This window comes from Simochromis diagramma, unplaced genomic scaffold, assembly GCF_900408965.1.
Source record: "Simochromis diagramma unplaced genomic scaffold, fSimDia1.1 OVJJ01000026.1, whole genome shotgun sequence".
Taxonomy (NCBI): Eukaryota; Metazoa; Chordata; class Actinopteri; order Cichliformes; family Cichlidae; genus Simochromis; species Simochromis diagramma.
In genome coordinates this window covers 5,315,543-5,337,700 of record NW_024386985.1, presented here as the reverse complement: position 1 = coordinate 5,337,700, position 22,158 = coordinate 5,315,543, and the positions used below count along the sequence as shown (strand labels likewise).

The following is a 22,158-nucleotide window of genomic DNA, read 5'->3' as shown; positions in this document are numbered from 1 at the left end:
GGAGGAGGAGGGTTGGAGGGGGGAGTGGTCAGCAGAGGAGGGGGGGGGGGGGAGAGTGAGCTTGTTCTTGTAGGTTTGTTGGGCCTTGTTGAGGGTGTTTACGGTTCACTTCTTATCCTTTGTTAATTGGGCATTCTCTCCCCCAATGAAAAAAAAGAAAAAAGAATTCATGTAACCCCTAGCCTGCCACCCATGCTCCCTGTGGCTCACCCCACCACCCAGATCAGCAAGAGAGGGATAAATGACAGGAACATAACGAAGGGATTGTCCCGGGCATGTCGTTTAAGTTTTACATGCTCTCAGTTTGACCAAAATCGCTCTGACATTGTCCTGTTTGTGGCAACTCCTACCAAACAATTGGGAAAAAATAACATTGAAATTATGTTATTTCTTAAATTTGCTCTGGGAAAATTTGGGCTTGTTTATTCTTATTTTCTCTTATCTCGTTTCTTCTTCTTCATCTTTTTTTTTTCGCCTCCACAGATGCCAAAGAAGCAGACGTGAAATCCTCGACTTTATTTTTAAGAGTTAAAATCTTATTTTTCTCCTTGGGAGCAAGAAGACTCGGCTTTCTTCCGCAAACTTCCATCTGATGCCCTGGATGTTAATGATGATAGAGGACAGCAGGGATAGAACAATGTTAGACCATTTGGTACAGGATGTGAAAACACCCTGTCTGTCCTCTTTGTGGATCCGCTTCTTCCGGCAATGTGTTTGGAGTGTTCTGAAATAATTAGACAGGAACAGACTGGCACACACACACAAACACACACACACAAATAGAGAAGGAACGATAGGAAGGCACCTGTGTTTGAAAAAGTTCGGGGCAGAAGAGGGGGGGTGTTGTTGGCATGAGGCTGTTGCACTCGGCTTCACAGCACCTCTGGCCTCTATCTGTCTCTCTCCCACCGACTGATGTAAATAATAATAGAACCAGTACTGAAAAGACACAGGTGTCAACCATTGTGCTGCTCTGAATGGACCTGTGGGAAAGAGGTCAGGGGTCACAGGGCCACCTCAGCCACCTCGCACACACCCACAGTTTATATTCACACTGGCGCTCCCTTTCATAGGTTCTCATCCCGTTGCCCTGTCCTCCCCCGTCTCACTTGCTCACGTTCTCCTTTTGTTATCATAGCTGAATGTTTTGTGAAAACTTTTCAGAGGTCACGAACGAGCTCGGTGTTCAGGAAGATTAACGTTCTTTTAAACCAAATCATCTCACACAGCTAAAAAAAAAAAAAAAATGAACGCATGGAATATATAAAATCTAACACTTACATGAAAGAAAAAATGAGAATATTTATGGTGTTTGTTTTGCAGTACCATGCTGGTACCTGCAATTCACGCAAGCGGCTCAGAATTCACATAAATTTCAGACTTGACCTTACACTCACACTCTACAGCTTTAAAGCTGTTTATATTTCTGAGATAACTTATAGAAGAAAAAGGAACTCTTTCAGTTTCACACTGGCATTGTAATGAAAATGAACCATTGCTTTAATAACCCATTGCTTTTCTGGATCTCAGATTTTGAAACATGTTATTTGCATTGTCTAATAATTTGTTTGTTGTTGCTGTTGTTGTCATTAACAAGCCCCATCTTAGTAATGGACAAATCAAATACTAGACTCTCAGAAGGACCTCACAGTAGACCATATTTATTAGAAATTTCGACATCCAATGACTGGATTTGCACGAGAGGAAGCCAAGCAGGCAGCTACTAGCTACTACTGCTGCTGCATTCCTGTCATAGTACATAGTATACATAGTATAGATCTGTGTGTTACCTTTGACCCTGCATAGATATTAACAGTACCTTATCATGAGACACCTATTTCCCATTCTCAGCATTTGGTCAATTATTTTCACTGCAGCAGTGACCGTGATTAATGTCAAGCACGAAGGCAACATACTCAAGCCAGCACACATGCACAGCATGCCAAGGCCCCATTTTCTGTTGAGCTCGACGAAATGATGGATGGAGCCGGACAGAATTTGTGGAGTAGTACCTTTGTGCTCAAAGAAGCAGGACAAGAAAGAGTTATAAACTGGGACTGGTGCATCAGATTATTTTCATGGATAGGTGACTATTTATGGTGTGAAACATGACATGTCTGCTGCATCAGCAAACTTTGTGTGCAAATGTAAAACTGAGGACACACTATATGATATGTGCAAAAAGGTAATAGACTTATTTTCCATTTAATTGATTTTACTACTGTAGCACACCTAAGGTCTGTCTGTAGATACAGAGATTAAATCATGCTGAATTACCGAGAAAAAGCTGGATTCAAACTGCACTACAGGCCTCAGTAAGTAGGAGTCTGATTGGCTGATCAGTCGGCTACCTTCCAACTTTTATGTGCAGTCAGTAAAGCAGAGAGGATCTACTTTATTCCCGGCCTTGGCTGTTTGCGGTCACAATGAAAATGTTTGATCTTTATTTACAGCTTTGACTAGGAAAAAAACCCCTTGATGATAGAAGAAATATATCTGTAGCATTTGCAGAAGTGGATAATAATGGAAAGAAACGTAAATAAAATAGTGGATGTTTTAAAGATTTAGTGTTTACTTTATCTTCTGTGTGTATTCTGCTGTCACTGTTGTGGGAGGATGCTCCTCAGCATGTAAGAGCCATGCACAGCGCAGATAGAGATGCTGGAGAAGGGTGAGAGGATTTATTACCCGGCATTAGGAGCACTAATCTGTTGCAGGTGTTTCAGGCTGTTCTCCCAGGCCATGCCTGCTCCCCTCTCCAGGAGGCCCCACCATTGTGCGTGCATGTGTGACAGAAGAGAAGACAGAAGGAGGGAAAGGAACGGAAAGATTTTTCTCTTTCCGTGCTGTCTGCAGGGAGATTATACCATTTCCAAAATCCTCTCCAATCACCAGCAGTGTCGAGATAAAGACAAAGAGAACATGTATTCTTCTAGTCATCAGTCATATCAGTCACAGAAAACTGCAGAGTGCAAGTGAACTGTGAAAACTCCTTTATTATATATCAAGGACGTCGTATTCTTCTTAGAGAATTTCGTGTAAATATATTCAAAAGGAACAGTTTGTTTCTCAACTTTTCAAACTACTTTTAGTGAGTCTTTTTTGTGACAAGGACAGCTCACTCCTGGTATACAGTAGAAAACTGCTTTGACAGCAGGGGACAACTTCTAGGTTGTGTTACAATAGAGAAAGACCACCAGGATGGATTGAACCAACAGCTTCACAGGAAGCCTGTGGTGCCTTTGGGGATGATGAACAAAGGCACAAAGGAAGCCACTGAGAAAGTCCTGCTCTATAGGAAGTCTGCACCTACTGTGGCCAGCTTTGGGAAGATGAAACTAAATGAAATGGAAAAGAAAGGAGAAGGAGGACAATCCAGGGTTTGGAACACAGAGGGTCACTATTGATATGTTGATGGGAGCTTAAAAATCTCAAAATTCAAATTCAACACAAGTCTATTAAAGATAAAATCTTTGACATTGATTTGTTTCATTGCCATCAAATAATTGTTGCTCTGATTTTTAGGCTTTTTTTTTTCTTAACTGTGAATGTGCTTGAAGCTAAGACACTTCAACGGTTTGGCACTACTGCCCTCACGTGGACATTCAAAGTACTGATCAGGTTTGTGTAAACCTTTTTGTTACCTTTAAGATGAAGTAGAACAAATATTTCACTTCTTTAATGCAAAATGGTTTTATTTTTCACCTGTCTTTGCGTTTATGTGTGTGTGTGTGTGTGTGTGTGTGTGTGTGTATTTTGGGCTTAGATCCATTCCTTCACTTCACATATCCACTCAGCTATATTACTGTAGGGTTTTAGGGTTCAGCAGGGAAAACAAAGACTTAAGATTATTTATATTGTTTGTTGTCACTTGCTTTTGTCCTTTTGTCCTATCAAATAAAAAATGTAGAGTTACTTAAAAAAACAAACAACATTCAATTAATAAGAAGTGCTTCCGCTCCCTTGAGGCCAAAACAGAGAGAATGAGGAGGTGCTTCTTCCCCCAGGCTATTTTGGCCCTGAATCAGGTGTAGGGCTGGACTCTCTCACACACATCACATCACCACACGCAATCTGGTTTTTCTTTGTGCACACTTCTTATAATTTATCATTTCTTTTTTAAAATAATTTCCTACATAAACTGCTATTTGCACATTTTTACTGTAAATTTCTAAGTTAAAATCTGTAAATTTTTGTAGTAATCTGTAAATCTGTAATTCTTACTGTCATTTAATGGTCGAGCATTGCACAGCAATAAGCATTTCACCTCATGTCATACTGTGTATGGTTTGTGTGTGTGACAAATAAAATTTGAATTTGAATTTAAAGTATGAGAGGAAAGAATATGTTTATTGCTTTTCATCTTTTATTAGTGAATAGCAGAAATGTGAAAATTTAATATACCATTCATGGCTGAAAATCATGAAAGGAAAGTGTGTGAGAGAGACAGAGAGAGTTGTCTTATTTGTAGTAAATCAGGTGCCTTCTTTCTGAATTTTCACTTAGTGGTGCAGTAACGGTTGGACAGCGGTGGCTGTGTTACGCAGATAGGAGCTAATCTCTTTGAGGGAGACGAAAATGAAACAATTTCAAGCCGTAAGCTTTTTTCCCCGTAGACATTTCATAACTGGACAGCTCTCAAAAGCAAGGTGAGAAAAGTGGAAACTGGAAAAGTCAAAGATTATGCCATAAAACTGGGTGTATTAAAATATGAAGGCTAAGATTCAGAGGAATGGAAGTGACATATACCGGCTACAGACAAGCTGTCCATGGTATAATCCTGCCCAGTGTGTACATCAACATTAAAAAAAATCAATGGCAAAGCCGTAAGCCAACATCCAAGCCAAATTTCTGTGTTTTTAATTAAAGAGGTGTAGAATTGTGCTTCAGATAAATGTTCTTCATGGGTTGTAGTTGTAGGAACGCTGGACCACATAGTCTGTAAAAGAAGGAATCCAATCTTTGGTGAGAGTCCAAATGTATGTGAACCAGGGGTAGAAAAGCTCTGGCTGTCTCGTAGCTCCTGTGATGATGATGTTCAGGGCGGCCTCTGTGGCGGGGTAGGCTGGCATGTTAACCTTTCCCCTAGGACACAAAAAATTCTTGCAATTAACTCATGTAAACAGCACAAATGATTTGACTGCAAATCTTTTTATGCATACTAACTTGACTTTGCTCATAGCTGTTTCGGTGTCAATGAGCCCCAGTGTGCACACAGAGATGGACACATTGCTCTTCTTCATAGCCAACTCATGACGAAGAGACCCAAAGAACCCATTCAAGGCACTTTTTGTTGAGACGTATGGAGCTGTTAAGGGACTGGGCATTTTACCTGTGAAGCATCAACAGCTGTTAGGGCTTTTCTGGAGTTTTCAAACTTAACATGTCTCGACTTTCCTGTGCTAATCGATTCTTGGAGCTACTTTTGGTTGCTCCCTTATGTGGTTCGATAACCAAGGAGTCACCACAGCGGGTCGCTCCGCATGCTTGACTAGGCAGCTTTTTCTTTCTTTACACTGGATCCCCTCAGGGAATGTGTCAGGAAAACTGGATGGTCCACTACAGGACATTAGGCAAAAACACATATGATGGCTAAGGTTATAAATATCACTAATGTGGCTAAATGAATTAAAACTTGAAATTTTGATTTTCTTCGAATTATTGCATGGTCTTTACTTTACGATGTAAAGTGGCTTAAGGTGACTGTTTTTGTGCTTTGGTTGAACTATAAAAACAAACCTACCTGCAAGTGAGGAAACAATCACCAGCGATCCTTTATTTTTCTCAAGGGAGGGCAAAGCTTTCCAGGCCATCTGAATATAGCTGAAGAAATTGATCTTTGTACACAAACAAACATTCATGACTGAGGGCATTCCTTTCATTTTATGTTTCTGATAGAGCATCAAAACGCTCCGTTACCTTCATCAGCCACTTGGCATGTTCTACGTCTCCATCCCACATGGCGACACGGGTCGAGCCGATGTGATTGAGAACCAGGTAATCCAAACCTCCCAGCTTCTTCAAGGCAAAATCTACCACTCGATCAAGGTCAGGCTCATTGGACATGTCTGCTGCTATATAAAAAGCCTCCTGGGCTCCCAAACTCAGACACTTTTCTACTACCTGTTAGTCACAATCAATAAGAATGGCATGAGTCATATAGCTAAAACTGCTACTCCAAAGAACTAAAGAATATCCTCATGTACCTCATACTGCCTTCTGAGCTGCTTGATTTCTAAAATATCATCCCTGACATGACTTACATAAACACTAGAACTAAATGACAGCATCTTAGTAGAATTTGAGTAGTTTACGTATTGACTGACCTTCTGCAGTGTGTCCTTGCTTCTTGCTGTAATAACAATCTTGGCTCCAAAGCGGGCATAATGATATGCCATTTGTTCGCCGATGCCTTTACTGGACCCAGTCACCAATACCTTGGCACCTCTGAGAGATTCTGTGGCAAAAATTAAATATACTATACTAATGGCATGTCATTATACTAATACACAAACATGGTAAAGGTGTAAGTGAAGCATTTAATAGGAATAATGCAGATGTGTTCAACGACCTGGAAACAATCCTTGCTGTTAATTGTCACTTTATAAATAAAATATAATACAAGCCAAAACTGTGTCCTCATATGCTCTTGGTGTTATGGTCTCGGGTTGGTTCTGAATTTGTGTTTTTTAGTAATATTGTTGACTTTTGGATTCTTTTTTGTATTAGTATTCGCTCTCTGTGTTCCACTCTGTTCACCTGTATTGATTATGTTCACTTCTCGTTGCCAACCTGTTCTCCATCCCCAGTCAGTCAGAGTATATACAGCCCTGCCTTGCCCTAAGTCTTTGTTGAAGAGGCTGTTGTGGTTCTCTGTTGTTTCCTCGTTTCTGTTTGGGGTTTTTTTTGTAATGCCTCGTCTTTTAGATCAGTCTGTTTTGACTTTTTGCAACCAAAAGATAAAAAGATTGCATTTTGTTATTTTTGCCCGCCCAAGTATTGTATTTGGAACCCCTACACCACACAACTTGAAACTTTCAGGTTGAAGGACATTTGGAAAAGGCCTTGACAGTAATGTATGAGGTGGTTAAAACGTCATATGTGCCTTTTCGGGGACTTCTCTTTGTCCAAGAAACACTGTTTTGTTTTTGGAGTGATTCTGAGATCTTATCTTATCTTTTAATGTCATTGACATCCAGTTTTTTAAGTGTTCACCCCTCATGATTGTTAATAGTTAAAGTCTTGTTTCCACACATTAACAAAAAGAAGAAATATACAGAACTGAAGTTTGGGAATATCAGAAATCAGTATATCTGCAAATGTCTACAGATGGAAACAAATTAAATGCTATTGTCCATTTGTGAAACATGCTTATTTAAAATGCCAGAGTGATATACAAGGTGTGGTAGGTCGTGAACCGGCTGGATGCAAAGTGTTGTAATTGTTGAATGGAGCACATGGCATGTGCAAGGGCATAACCAACAGTTCATTGACACAAATCCGATTAATTCAAATTCATTGCCTGTAGAAATCGATGTGCAAATCTCATAAACACATATTCTATTCATATAGAACACAGAAAACATATCAAATGTTTAAAGTGAGAGAACATACAATTTAAATAACATTGATCTTGCAGGGCGAGTGAGGAATTATTATTATTATTATTATTATTATTATCATCATCATCATCATTTTAATATATATAAATATAACCGTTACAATCAAACAGAATCAGAATGCAATGCTGCAGAGACGCCTGATCTCTTGCATGTAGAAACTTTTCCATACTCCTGGAATCTTTTGGTGACGTTATATAATGCCAGTGATAGGATATTTCACGTTTTTGCTATTTTACATTTTCCTCCAGCTTTTTCTTTTTGTACCACTTACTCTTCTAGTCTTTCGTTGCCCCTGCCCCAACATTTTTGAGACATGTGGCTTCCATCAAGTTCAAGATGAGCTAATATTATTCTTAAAATGGTGAATTTTCCTGGCTTTTGTCAGTTCTCCATGTTCTATTGTGAATAAAATATGGGTTTTGAGAGTTGCAAATCATTCCACTCAGATTTCATTTGCATTTTAAAGTCGTTAAATTGCTTACTGTTTTCATAAAATATCCTAAAAACAATAAACCTTTACTATCCTTGTTAAAGAGATATCTTTGGTCCATGCAAATCAGAAAATTATGTTATATGAGTTTACTTATTATGTCTAATAACTTTACATGTTTCATTCGGATGAGCTTAAGTTTCACAGTCCTGACTGTATGTCAAACATTTGATACGGAAAATGCAAACTATAATATCTGGGAGTAGGTGACGAGGAGAATACAGGAATATATAATTCACAAATTCATTCACTTGGCTTGCTTTTGCTGTGTGTTTGGATCATTACTCATCTGTAATGGGAACTTCTGTGCCATCAGTTTTGCAGCATTTAACTGAATCTGACAAGTGGTAGCAGAATTCCTCCTGCTATTTCTATCAGCAGTCTTAGATTCATGTTATTTCCTGTGAACCATTTGAATGCAAGTTCAACAGTTGAACGTCACTTCAGACCTGTTATCTGCTTAGTTGATGCACACGTCAACGTACAGATGTTTATTAGAGATTACTTTTAAGCCTCAATCAAAATCAAAAGCAAGGTCATGAGTTAAAAGATAACTACTTCAGTTTTGGAAGGCACTGCACGTTTTTATTGTCCGCACAACTGTTTCAATCGCTCAAACATTAACTACAGAGTGCAATGATCTTTTACCTCGTATGAATCTTTTAACTTTAACTTCTAACCTAAGTAAATGTCATATGCAGACATGCTTTCATACACTGTTTTCACGCCATTTATTTCATAAACAACACCCCTGCCTGTTGCAACCTGTAGCTCTAATACCACCGTCTTTTATCAGCAGAACTGCTCTTTAGGTCATTGAACCAAAGTTTACAGATAAATATAGATTAATACTTGCTCTCAGTAACAATAAACATAATCGTACTTTACCTGCATCAAAATTGCTGGTCCATCTGATGGCCAGGAAAGCAACAAATATACAACTTAAAATAATCTTTATGAAAGCTGCCATTTTTAACAGCTTGCTGCTAGTTGTTTTGAAGTGTTGGGCTTTAGACAGTTCACGTTTGAGGACACAAACTGCCTTTTATGCAACCGCATTCCATTCACCCTCCTCCTGTCGCTCTGTAAGGAGGCGTGTTTTCAAAAGTGGTGAACTTCAATAAGGCCCGCCCTCAAACGCAAAGAGAAAGTGCTTTTTATCAACACATTTCCTTACAGTAGCTTTAACTTTTTATTTAATAAACTGCACAGTGTTTGATTTAATTAGCAATAAATAAATCCAAAAAGATAAGAAATCAAATGCCAGTTTTAGTCTGTCATGTTTAGCATCTACATGGATGTTAAAAAAAAATCACCCACAATAATTATTTATCTGAGCTGAGCACTAAATCAGACAAAAAGCCTGAGAAATCAGACAGAAACTCTGTGTACGGCCCAGTTGGATGATAGATGATAACAAATGAGACTGGTTTTTGAGTTTTCCAGTTGGGGTGGACAAGGCTAAGCATCTGGCTTTCAAATGAATTCAAACTCAGTCTTGGTCTTTGATTTTGGTTTAATAATCTAGTGTGGAAAATTGCTGCCACACTGCACCCTCGGCCTGAGCTTCGAGGATTCTGACAATTAGTGTTGATTCGTTTAAACTAACATAATCATCCTGCTGTAAACAGGTTTCTGTCAGGCAGAGTAAATCAATTTGTTGATCAATTATTAGTTAACATACTAACAGGGACTTAGAAGGAATGAGAACTAGCTTTACAGATATTGCGCTCGACATAGTTACTCAACAGTCACCACAAATATGAGTCCCAGGGGCGTCACTAGGTTTTAAGGACAGGGGGGGCTTAGCCCCCAAGAGATGCACACGATATGAACGAACGTAGTGAATGAGCACAAAATTTCACAAACAGAAAACAAGACTGAGAAATTGTTTTCCTACTTTTTTGGACAGATTAAACATCCTAGGCCACCAATAGATCTATTGTTTTATTTCAGTCTGTTTTATAATACAGTACAACAAGAAAACAGAAGAAATGTGTTTGCTGCATCAATAACAAGAAAAAAACTGAAAATAAAAAAATACATAATTTTTATGGCTGCAATCACCAGTTACTTGGTGGGTGGAAGCATCAAAGAATGACGTCTGTTTTTAAGAGTGGCAAATCGGTCAATCGGTCAATCATTCTGTTGTGACTCAGATGCTTTTTCATGTCTTTTTCAATAGACATGACTGCAAGACCGTGAAGTCTTTTCTGACCCATTATTTGACGCAGCCAGGAGTGCAGCCGACGCAGTGCAGCCGACGCAGTGCACTAAAGGACCTTTCGCACGAGCAGCTGCTGACAGGCACTGTTAGGGCAACTTGGATGGTTGCCTTCAGAGAGGGAAACATGTCTGAATCAAGGAGGTTGTACACAGACAACATATTTTTGGGTGGACATCCAGCCTCTGTTTTCCGGGTAAGAAAGTTTCTGGCCACCAGAACCTCCTCTTTTTTCAGGTCAAGTCTATAGTGCTTTGCAAGTTCATTCAAGTGTGGTTCACTCAAGAAGTTCTCAGATTTAGGACTGCATGCCTGGATGCCTTTTAGCAGCCCTGCATCTACACTGCAAAATCTTTGATCAAGCTCGCCAACCATCCGATCCACACAAGGGAAAAGTAACTCTCTTTTCAATGTGTCTGAGTTGTTCAATTCAGTGCGTGAACCCACAGTTGCCTCCAGGACAAAATACTCCATTTTCCTCTGCTTGTGCCTTGTCTTGGCACCTGGTTCAGGGATACTGTGGGTGTTACACAGGGCCTTGGTTTTCTCATACAGCTCTGTAGCAAATGCATCTGAGTGTTTGCCCTTAAGTGTGTCACACACAGCTTGTTTGCAGATAAAAGCTTCTGCCAGGTCTAAAGTCTCTTTCTGCAGGAATTTGTGGAGTCCTTCGGTTACAGACAGAATCGACTGAAACATCAGTAGTGCATAGACTGCTGAGAACTTGTAGAGCTTTGCTCTGAGACCAACAGCTATGGGGGATCCAATTGCAAAATAAAATCGAATAAATAAAATAAATAAATAAATAAACACCAAATTATTTAGGGGGGCTTAAGAATATTTTAGGGAGGCTTAAGCACCCCTAAAATAGGCCTAACGACGCCAATGATGAGTCCTCCATACTGTCACTAGATGGTGCTGAGGTCTCAATATTAAGGCAGCTCTAACCCTCATATTCTCCTCAAATATTACTATCATAGACAGTGGTTCACATACAATTGTGAACCAACATCAGTGAAATAGTCAGAACATGGAAAAGTTCTTGTCCAGCAGTCAAGCGTTTTGTCTGCACTACTGTACACATGATGTGCAGAGAGTGTGTGCATGCTCCTTGCAGATATATCTCTTGCATTGTGCACAGGTCTTCCTAATCTTTGAATCACTCCTGGTGGGACAAACCTGGCACCTGCCTGTGGTTTGTACCACTGGAAAAGTTGGGCTGAGACTTTTCTTTCTGTTACTTTGCTTTCTGTTAAGTCTCCTTTTCTTTGGTTTTGCATTTCTAATTATTTCTCCCGAGTCCACATGCTGGCTTTCTTTATGAGCTTGGCTCTCTGCTTCAGGAGAGCTGTGGTCACTTTACTCATAAGGAGGAATCTCCATAAAGGTATCAGTCTCCTGCTTCAGTCCAACCTGCTCGCCCTCATGACTTCTACAAAGTTCCTCCTGTTACTCTTTAATCTGTGGAGGCTCTGGGCCATCCTGGTCCAGACTGGAGTTCCTCTCCTGCTGGTCTGTGAGAACCTTCTCCTCGTAAACATGCTGCTGTTAGAGGTCTGAAAAGACAAATACAGAATAAAATGGCAGAAAACAAACATTTGAGGAATATATACTGTTCTGAACCATTAGCAGGTGGCTCACATTTACCAGTGAAATTTAACGTGCACATATGTGACCAATTATTTGGGCGCTGATGCAGATGATGGTTTAGTCATAAACCATCATCTGCCAGTACTGACATCATTACTCCAGTGCAGTCACCTTCTTGCCTGCCTTCTGTGAGCTAATCAGCCTTTTAAATCTCAGTGCTCTTTTGACTTTCTGCCTTTTACACTCTCATTGTGCAACCACTGAACCTAGCCATGTGGGAAGGCACAAGCCCATTACTGCCACCTAATGGACTGGAGTGTGGAGAGAATAGAATAGAATAGCCTTTATTGTCATTGTACAGAGTACAACGAAATTGGAGTGCCACTCCCTTGGTGCAAGTTCCAATAATAAATATAAATGTAAAATATAAAAAGTACAAAAAAAACCAATCGTAAGTACTCAAACAATAGTATGTACAATATATACAGGATAGCAGCATAATATAATGACAGTGACGGTATGGAATAGGTTCAATTGTTTTTGTGCTTATTTACTACGGTGATAGCTCTGGGAAAGAAGCTATCCCTGAATCTGTTTGTCCTGGTTTTATGTGACCTGTACCGTCGGCCTGACGGTAATAGTTCAAACAGTTGGTTGCTGGGGTGAGAGTAGTCCTTGATGATATTGCCAGCTCTGCTGAGGTACCGAGAGTTTGCAGTGACCTCCAGGCTGGGCAGAGAGCAGCCAGTGATCTTCTGGGCTGTGTTGATGACCCTCTGCAGTACTTTCCTGTCCGCAGCTGAGCACCCTGCATACCATGTTGTTATGCCGTACGTTAGGATGCTCTCTATGGTGGCTCTGTAAAATGTCACCAGCAGCCTCTCCTCCAGGTTGTTCCTCCTGAGCACTCTCAGAAAGTGGAGACGCTGCTGGGCCTGCTGGGACTGGAGTATGGAGAGAAGAATTGCAGGGGAAAAAATCAAAAACTATATTCTTTCCATCAATTTTATAATTTGAAGATACTGATATAACAGATTGCAAATTTTCTGTGTTTCCTTCCTTGTGCTGGTAAGCTACGGTGAAACTTTAGTTTTGGTCAATTTCTTTCAACCAGTCTCTGGATCTTTTGAATATGAATATTTTACATTAAAGTTGATCTATAAGTCTTGTACTATTATTCCTTGTGATATTCTTTTTGATTTTTCCTTTCAACTTGTGCTGCAGACTTGGATCAACAGACCACATAACAAGTATCATTAATCATTATTTTAAATAATATGGCTTATTTGAAGAGTTTCAGAGCTTCAAATAGTTTTCTTCCTATTCAAAAGGGAGTTTTTCCTTCCCACTGTCACCAAGTGCTTGGTCAAAGGGGGTCATATAATTGTTTTATGTATTATTGTAGGGTCTACCTTACAATATAAAGTGCCTTATTGACTGTTGTTGTGATTTGGCGCAGTATAAATGACCTAGGTTTCGTTGTGCCTGTGGCTGTCAGTCAAAGCAGACAATTGCAATAGGAGGCTAACATTTTTGTAGCTCCATAATTAAACACTAATAGTGGCATTGGGGTTAGCACACACAAGAAAAAATCTAAATTTAAAGTTATTAGGTCTTCATACCTTTAAGGTGCAGAACAAATATTTCACTGGAAAAAAACCCATTTTTTTCCATTTGCTTTTATGTGCATTATCATACCTCACGTTATTTCACATTCTTGACTTTGTTTGCTTTGGGCTTCTCTATTGTGTCAGCCAAGTAGCTTCCTGACTGCTCTTCTCCACTAAGCTGTACTGACCTGGAATATGCTAAACTGCATTTTATGGTAGAAAGATGTTTCTGTCAGACTATGGATGACTTATGTGGTCTGTTATTATGATCTACCTTTCCTTCCCTTCATTAACCACAATTAACACCAACAAACATGTCAGGAGGAAGCTGGTTTATTTTTTTGTGTTCATTATCAGCAGCAACAGCAGCAACACGAAACGTATTCATTTATTCCATAACCAAATCTCATGTGAGGTATTGTGTCTGTGTGTGGGAGGGCTGAATGGAGGGGTGAGGTTGTCTTATCAGTAGTAAATCAGACTTTTTTTCTTCTGAGTTTTCAAGTACTAGTGCAATAATGTTTGGACAGCAGTGGCTGTACTATTGACACAGACACTAATGTCTAAAATGTTAAAATAGTAGCCTAAAAAGTAAAATCCCAAGTCCTGAGCTTTTCTATCTGTATACATTTTATTACTGGACTGTTCTCAAGGAAATGATGAGAAAAATGGAAACTGAAATGTCAGAAATGTTCCCGCAAAACTGGGTGCATCAAAATGTCAAAGATCTAGGCCAAAATCCAAATTAAATGTTGATATTTATAATTAGGAACATGTATAATTGTGCTTCAGTTGTGCTGAATAAATGCTCTTCATGGGATGTAGTTGTAGGAGTTCTGGATCATATAATCTGTGAGAGAAGGAAACCAGTCTTTGGTGATAACTATAAAGTATGTGAACCAAGGGTAGAAAAGCTCTGGCTGCCTTGTAGATCCCGTAATGATGATGTTCAATGCAGCATCTGTGGCGGGGTAGGCTGGTACATCAGTGACGCCCCTAGGATAGAGAAAATTCTTACACTTAATTCAAAAATATCTCAAAATACACAATGTCAAATATTTCTGCATACATATATTTGACTAACCGGACTTTCTCCATAGCTGAGTCGGTATCAATGAGACCGAGTGTGCAGACAGAGATGGACACGTTGCTCTTCTTCATAGCCAGCTCATGACGAAGAGACCCAAAGAACCCGTTCAAGGCAAATTTGGTTGAGGAATATGGCGCCACGAAAGGAGAAGTTATTTTACCTGTGAAGCATCAACAACTGTTAGAATAGGAGAAGCGTCTTCAGTAGCTTTCTTGGAGCTTTCAAACACTGTCAGAACTGGTTACGACAGGGAGTCAAAGTCCATTTTAAACGCATTAGAGAACTGCTCTTTTGCTCAAGCCTGTGTTTAATATTGCTCTTGTAATCGTCTGTTATTGTATATGATTCACAAGTTTCTATTCATTTGTCTGTACTGAATGTCAATTGTTTGGTTTCTTCATTTGTTATATTGCTATGTGTTGTAACTTCTGTTTCCCCTTTGGCCATTTCAAATCTCTGAGCTCTGGAAGTCCAACTTTTCATCTTTTGGTCTAGTTTAGCTGTTCTCAAACTGTGTTAAGGGGCTCTGCTGAGGGGCCCAGCGCCACTGCAGAAGGGAAGGTGGGCAGGTAATGAGCAGGAAAAAATAACCAACTTGATGAATATGAATTATGCAGGTAAAATACTTTTCTTAGAGTTTGCTGATTCTAATATACTGACCTTTAGTTCACTTTTCAACTTTGGTCACTTTTATTCTAACAAAGCTTCTTTCAACTGCTCCCTGAATCACAAACCACAATGGATGGTTTTGGAAACTGTACTTCTTAAAGTACTTTTATTGCACCATGTTCATTCACTCATGAGCTGCTGTAACATGAATCAAATGGCTGAATTGCCACCTCAACATCCAGTCAAGTTCTGTAGAGTCTTGCTAATGACCTACTAATTTTATTCAGGTGTGTTGCAGCAGGGACACATTTAAAAGTTTCAGGACAACAGCCCTCGAGGACTGGAGTTTGACAACTGTGCTCTAGGGGAATACCCAGGCATTCCCATGGTAGCCAATAGATCTAATTTCTCCTGTCATACTTGTCTGTGCCCTGAGGCCTCCTGCCAGTCTGACATGCCAGGAGAGGTCTACTTAAGAGTAGGGATGGGTATCGTTTAGGTTTTATCCGATACCGGTGCCAAATCGGTACTTTTGAAACGGTGCCGGTGCTTAAACGGTGCTCAAACCGGTGCTTAAAGAATGGAGAACACAAAATTGGTCCAAAAACCTCTCATGTTCAGCTGGTTTTTGTAAAAAGATAACAATGTTAGCCTTTTCTGCAGCTATGGGGCATATATGGTATCACTCTTAGCTGGAAGCAGTGCTTAAACAATGGAAAAAACACAAACTTTGTCCAAAAACCTCTCATGTTTAACTGTTTTCCACTTTTTCTTTGGTCGTTTTAGCCTTTTTGGCCAGGGTGAAGGGAGTATCTGCCATCAAACAAGAAGACAGCGGCATGTAGCTATGATGATGTTTGCTAGTTCACCTTACATGCATTAATGTAATAACGTGGTTAGCCTACTCAACGTAAATTACACACGGACAACATTAAGCTACTCACGCAGAGAAGAACGGCCGCTGCTGCCATCATCATCCGTCATCATTTCTGCTACACTTGCAGGGCTAGGGGCCAGGACTCTAATCTTCGTGTTTTTGGGGGATGTTGCATAACAGGCAACCCACCCGCAGTAGATGTGCTCGGTGTGAGGTCTCACAGCAAGCTATCAAATACGGCGCATTTCTGGGCTTTTAAAAAAAAGGCTATGCGTCGCCAGGTGTTTCATCAGATTTGAGGTGTTACCTCCTTTGACAGTATCAGCTTAAAGCACTTGTTGCAGGCTGCTGAGTTTGCATCTTTTGCTGTGAAAGTACAGCCAGACTTTTGACCGCTTCGCCTTGGGCATTTTTAATCTGTAGCTCTGCTCTAAAAGAACGTACGTACCTGGGCCCGCCTACTATCCTCGGAAACGTAAAATTATTGGCTAGAAGTGTATCACAGCTCAGGAAAAAAAAGCACCGAAATAAAGCACTGAAATGTGCGCTGCTTTTCGGTCTGGTTACTACCGTTTATGTCAGAACCGGTGCCACCATGGCACCGGACACCGGTACCCATCCCTACTTAAGAGTTCTACTTAAAGCACATTGTAAATGACTGAGGTCCTCACCCTATCTCTAAGAGTGAGCCCTGACACCCTGTGAAGGATACTTTTTTCAGCCACTTGTATCTGCAAATCTTATTCTTTTGGTCACTACCGCCAGCCCATATAAATAAACGAGCATAACAAGGTAGACTGACCAGGAAATCGACAGCTTTGCTTCTGCGGTCAGCTTTGTGGTCACTTTCATGCTCTGGTGAGTATTCCTCAACTTCCTACCAAAACTTAGGCTCCTTCCCCATTAAAGATGTCCCCACGTCCCTTACAGCAAAAAAGCCAACAACTAGACTATCAGTACTTGTGACTTTGACTGGCGCCCAATCCAGAAAACACTTTCCCTCTACAGATTCTCCTGCAGGTAGTTGACCCATGGTACAATAGACCTTTTGGGCTTGTTTTAGTTGAGCTCCACAAGAATTTATGGCCCAGCCACCTGGTGCACACAAACAAGCTCCAGAGTGGCTTATCAACTCTTGTCATCATAATACATTAAGTTAATCTTAATTACTGTATTACTGTACTTATTTATCAGTTGCAGTAGAAAGTGCCTTTAAAAAATGTCAATTTAATTGTAACTGGTGGGTGAAAGTATTAGGAGGTATATATGTGTACACACAATTTGTATTTGATAGTTTGTCATCATCTGCATAAAAAAGTATAAAGTATAAAAATGCTGAAGAAGTGTAAAAATAAACCTACCTAAGAGCGATGAGACAACAACCAGCGATCCTTTATTTTGTTCAAGGGAGGGCAAAGCTTTCCAGGCCATCTGAATATAGCTGAAGAAATTGACCTTCACAAAGAAACATTCATGAATCAGCATAGTCTCTCCATTTCCTGTTTTGAATGACCATCAAAATACTCAGTTACCTTCATCAGCCATTTGGTGTGATCCACATCTCCCTTCCACATGCTGAAGGGGCTAGGCCCAATGTGATTGAGGACCAGGTAATCCAAACCTCCCAGCTTCTCCAGAGCATAATCCACCACTTTGTCAGGGTCAGCCTCATTTGCCATGTCTGCTGCTATATAAAAAGCTTTCTGGGCTCCTAAACTCAGACATTTTTCTACTACCTAAAGGCCAAAATTATTAAAAATGCACATGGTTAGTTAATTGAGAGAACTACAGAATGTGTCTATTCATAACTGTCACAAAACAACACAAGTAAATGGCAATCTATGAGCAGAATTTCAACAGTTTATTACGTAAACTGACCTGCTGTAAGACTTTCTCCCTCCTTGCTGTGATAACAATTTTGGCTCCAAAGCGGGCGTAATGATACGCCATTTGTTCACCAATACCTGTACTGGCCCCAGTCACCAGTACCCTAGCCCCTTTGAGAGAATCTGAAACAAAGGTTTACCGTATTCAACACGGAATGGAATTGTTTTAATACATGAAATGTTAATAGAAACAACAAAAATATGTTATTTCTATTAGTCAACAATAAATAGAGTAAATGACCACAGTAACTATGGCATACATTGTTAATGTGTCTACGCATGCAGAAAATTTTTTTAAGTAAACTTGATGACAATGAAATAGTTTCCCATATGGAAAAGATATATATAAATCTTATAAAGTTTGTATCTGTCTTGTGTGAAACTTGTATGAAAAGCATACAAGAGTGAAAACAGATATAAGATCCCTTGAAGAATTATATAATGAAACTTGTATGTTTTGGATACTTACTAAAACAATATATGAAAGTAATGAGAAAGTGGCCACTTTCATGAGTAAATCATATAAGTTTTTACTATTTCTTTTCCATATGGGTTAGTTTATCTAGAATCATTCTTTAGGCAGATATAAACCCTAAAAAGATAAGCTAATCTTAGCCCTCCATATATTGCTTCAGGTCAAAGGGCATTTGAAACTTTTCCATCTTGAGAAATTGCAAAATGCATACTCTTCATTTGGACTAGTAAAATGCTTGGATATTGTGTTTATTTATTTCACCAGAATTTCCATGCTGTATTTTGTTTTTGAAGGTCCCATATCACTCGTTTGTTGCTTTAATTCTTTGCCTGGTGCTATAAAGATTTAAATATCCTGCAGGTTTAAAAATTTTCACTCCCCATGCTGGAGAATGGAGCCATATGTCAGTACCGTTTTCCCCTCAAAGGTTTAGCTACAGGGAGTGCAGAATTATTAGGCAAGTTGTATTTTTGAGGAATAATTTTATTATTGAACAACAACCATGTTCTCAATGAACCCAAAAAACTCATTAATATCAAAGCTGAATGTTTTTGGAAGTAGTTTTTACTTTGTTTTTAGTTTTAGCTATTTTAGGGGGATATCTGTGTGTGCAGGTGACTATTACTGTGCATAATTATTAGGCAACTTAACAAAAAACAAATATATACCCATTTCAATTATTTATTTTTACCAGTGAAACCAATATAACATCTCCACATTCACAAATATACATTTCTGACATTCAAAAACAAAACAAAAACAAATCAGCGACCAATATAGCCACCTTTCTTTGCAAGGACACTCAAAAGCCTGCCATCCATGGATTCTGTCAGTGTTTTGATCTGTTCACCATCAACATTGCGTGCAGCAGCAACCACAGCCTCCCAGACACTGTTCAGAGAGGTGTACTGTTTTCCCTCCTTGTAAATCTCACATTTGATGATGGACCACAGGTTCTCAATGGGGTTCAGATCAGGTGAACAAGGTGGCCATGTCATTAGTTTTTCTTCTTTTATACCCTTTCTTGCCAGCCACGCTGTGGAGTACTTGGACGCGTGTGATGGAGCATTGTCCTGCATGAAAATCATGTTTTTCTTGAAGGATGCAGACTTCTTCCTGTACCACTGCTTGAAGAAGGTGTCTTCCAGAAACTGGCAGTAGGACTGGGAGTTGAGCTTGACTCCATCCTCAACCCGAAAAGGCCCCACAAGCTCATCTTTGATGATACCAGCCCAAACCAGTACTCCACCTCCACCTTGCTGGCGTCTGAGTCGGACTGGAGCTCTCTGCCCTTTACCAATCCAGCCACGGGCCCATCCATCTGGCCCATCAAGACTCACTCTCATTTCATCAGTCCATAAAACCTTAGAAGAATCAGTCTTGAGATATTTCTTGGCCCAGTCTTGACGTTTCAGCTTGTGTGTCTTGTTCAGTGGTGGTCGTCTTTCAGCCTTTCTTACCTTGGCCATGTCTCTGAGTATTGCACACCTTGTGCTTTTGGGCACTCCAGTGATGTTGCAGCTCTGAAATATGGCCAAACTGGTGGCAAGTGGCATCTTGGCAGCTGCACGCTTGACTTTTCTCAGTTCATGGGCAGTTATTTTGCGCCTTGGTTTTTCCACACGCTTCTTGCGACCCTGTTGACTATTTTGAATGAAACGCTTGATTGTTCGATGATCACGCTTCAGAAGCTTTGCAATTTTGAGACTGCTGCATCCCTCTGCAAGATATCTCACTATTTTTGACTTTTCTGAGCCTGTCAAGTTCTTCTTTTGACCCATTTTGCCAAAGGAAAGGACGTTGCCTAATAATTATGCACACCTGATATAGGGTGTTGATGTCATTAGACCACACCCCTTCTCATTACAGAGATGCACATCACCTAATATGCTTAATTGGTAGTAGGCTTTCAAGCCTATACAGCTTGGAGTAAGACAACATGCATGAAGAGGATGATGTGGACAAAATACTCATTTGCCTAATAATTCTGCACTCCCTGTAAATGTGCTATCAACTGCATGTTCTCTCTCTCTTATTCCACTTCTTATTCCCATTAAGGGTTAGGGTTCATGAAGCAGACATTCAAACTGCATTTTATTACTAACCAAAGCAAACACAAGGCATCTGAAACAAATCGTCCTGCGCTGTCGTACATTTGTGAAATACAGGCATTTAAGCTTTAAAAAAATGTGGTATTTTATAAGGTTACAGTGTTGCAGAGTAGAGCACATGGGATATGCAAGTATACATAACACTAGTCCACTGACATGGACTGCATAATTTCATTGCTTGCGGAAAATTGACTCTACAGTGTGTTCTCAAAATGTGAATAAATGCTGGATTCTCTCTTTGGTAAGGCCTTGGTCACATGCGGAGAGCAGATTATTACCAATTACTTGCTCACTTTGTACTGTTTCTAATACATTTCTTGAACAAATCATTAAATTGTCACTATTACCTTTCCAAATTGGCAGTAATACACACCCACACCATAAAACTGCCTTTTATTTGTTAATAATGTGGCATGTATTCTATTATTTCTATAATTCTAATATGAATGGTTGGTTTCATTTTTTCAGATTTTATGTATAATTTTTTTTTTAAATAGCAAAGTCTGACCTGGCATTTTTACTCAGAATGCTGATATCTGCTGTTGTTTTCCGGGCCTTCTGTACGTTATTTTTTTCAAGAATGTAACTGGTAATTTAAACATTCCTGTGGTTTCTGGTTTTATAGCTCATGTTTTTGCTTTTTCAGCCTTTGATTCCATCACTAATTCTTTGAAACCCATATTGAACATGCAAATTGATTTCTTGGACTCAACTTCAGATCTTTTATCTCCTTAATCTGGCTACACCTGACCATAAAGCCTCAAATTATTGGCCCGGGTGCTTTTGAGCTTCAAAAATCAAATCAAAGTTGACTGCACATGTATTAGATGTCTATTAAAAACAGACTTCATATGTGTAACAAACAATAAAAATAAAAAAACAAGAAAATCCGTCATGATTTAATTCATAATAATTAGAAAAAAAATGACGTAAAATATTGTAATTATGACTATAATAGTGAGGTGTTACGAGATACTAAGTTATAACTGTGACATAACCGAGTAGGCTAGCTAGGATTCCTTCACGTGAGTCTTACCTTTTTCATGTGAAACCTTCATTTTTAAGTTAAGTAAATCCGTAAGCGTGACTCTATTTAGCTGTTTTCAACTTATACATTGCAAATGCATACCACGCATATGTATGGACCACTGTAGGTCCAACACCACCTAACACATTATTGTCTGCTGGACAAACCTGCATGCCTGCTGCAAGTTTGCAACTAAAAACAAACAAGTACTTTCTCACAATGACAAAGAACAGAGTTTACCAGCATCAAATCTGGGTGAAGTCCATTTGGCAGCCAGGAAAGCAACACATATACTAGCTAAAAGAATTTTTGTGACAGCGCCCATTATGGCAGTTTGGTAGCAACTGATCGGAAATGCTAAGCTTTAGAAGTTTCTGCCAACTTTCACAATCCCAGTTTGAGAAAACTAAGCGCATTTTATCCAGCCCACTATTTCTCCCCTCCTTCCACTTTGTAAGGGGCGGGGGTTGGTCAGATAGGTCTGCCCTCTTTCATGGACACAAATCATTTTTTTGCTATTTTAATACTTTTAAAAAAATCTATCTAT

At 39.6% G+C, this 22,158-nt stretch overlaps 2 protein-coding genes across 2 annotated transcripts; both read right to left on the bottom strand.

Annotated features, from left to right (window-relative positions):
- Nucleotides 1-4,344: 4,344 nt before the first annotated feature.
- On the bottom strand, nt 4,345-9,158 carry LOC120738712 (hydroxysteroid 11-beta-dehydrogenase 1-like protein). Its single transcript, XM_040040127.1, has 6 exons — nt 9,001-9,158; nt 6,327-6,457; nt 5,920-6,123; nt 5,744-5,837; nt 5,167-5,332; nt 4,345-5,085 (listed from the first exon to the last, which is right to left on the bottom strand). Exons 1-6 carry the CDS (start codon nt 9,080-9,082, stop codon nt 4,902-4,904), a joined length of 861 nt encoding a protein of 286 aa, XP_039896061.1. The 5' UTR covers nt 9,083-9,158; the 3' UTR covers nt 4,345-4,901.
- Nucleotides 9,159-13,853: 4,695 nt separating this feature from the next.
- Nucleotides 13,854-22,070, bottom strand: LOC120738711 (hydroxysteroid 11-beta-dehydrogenase 1-like protein). The gene is made up of 6 exons (XM_040040126.1): nt 21,852-22,070; nt 17,991-18,121; nt 17,645-17,848; nt 17,474-17,567; nt 14,621-14,786; nt 13,854-14,532 (listed from the first exon to the last, which is right to left on the bottom strand). The coding sequence occupies exons 1-6, from the start codon at nt 21,934-21,936 to the stop codon at nt 14,349-14,351; spliced, it is 864 nt and encodes a 287-aa protein (XP_039896060.1). The 5' UTR covers nt 21,937-22,070; the 3' UTR covers nt 13,854-14,348.
- Nucleotides 22,071-22,158: the final 88 nt, after the last annotated feature.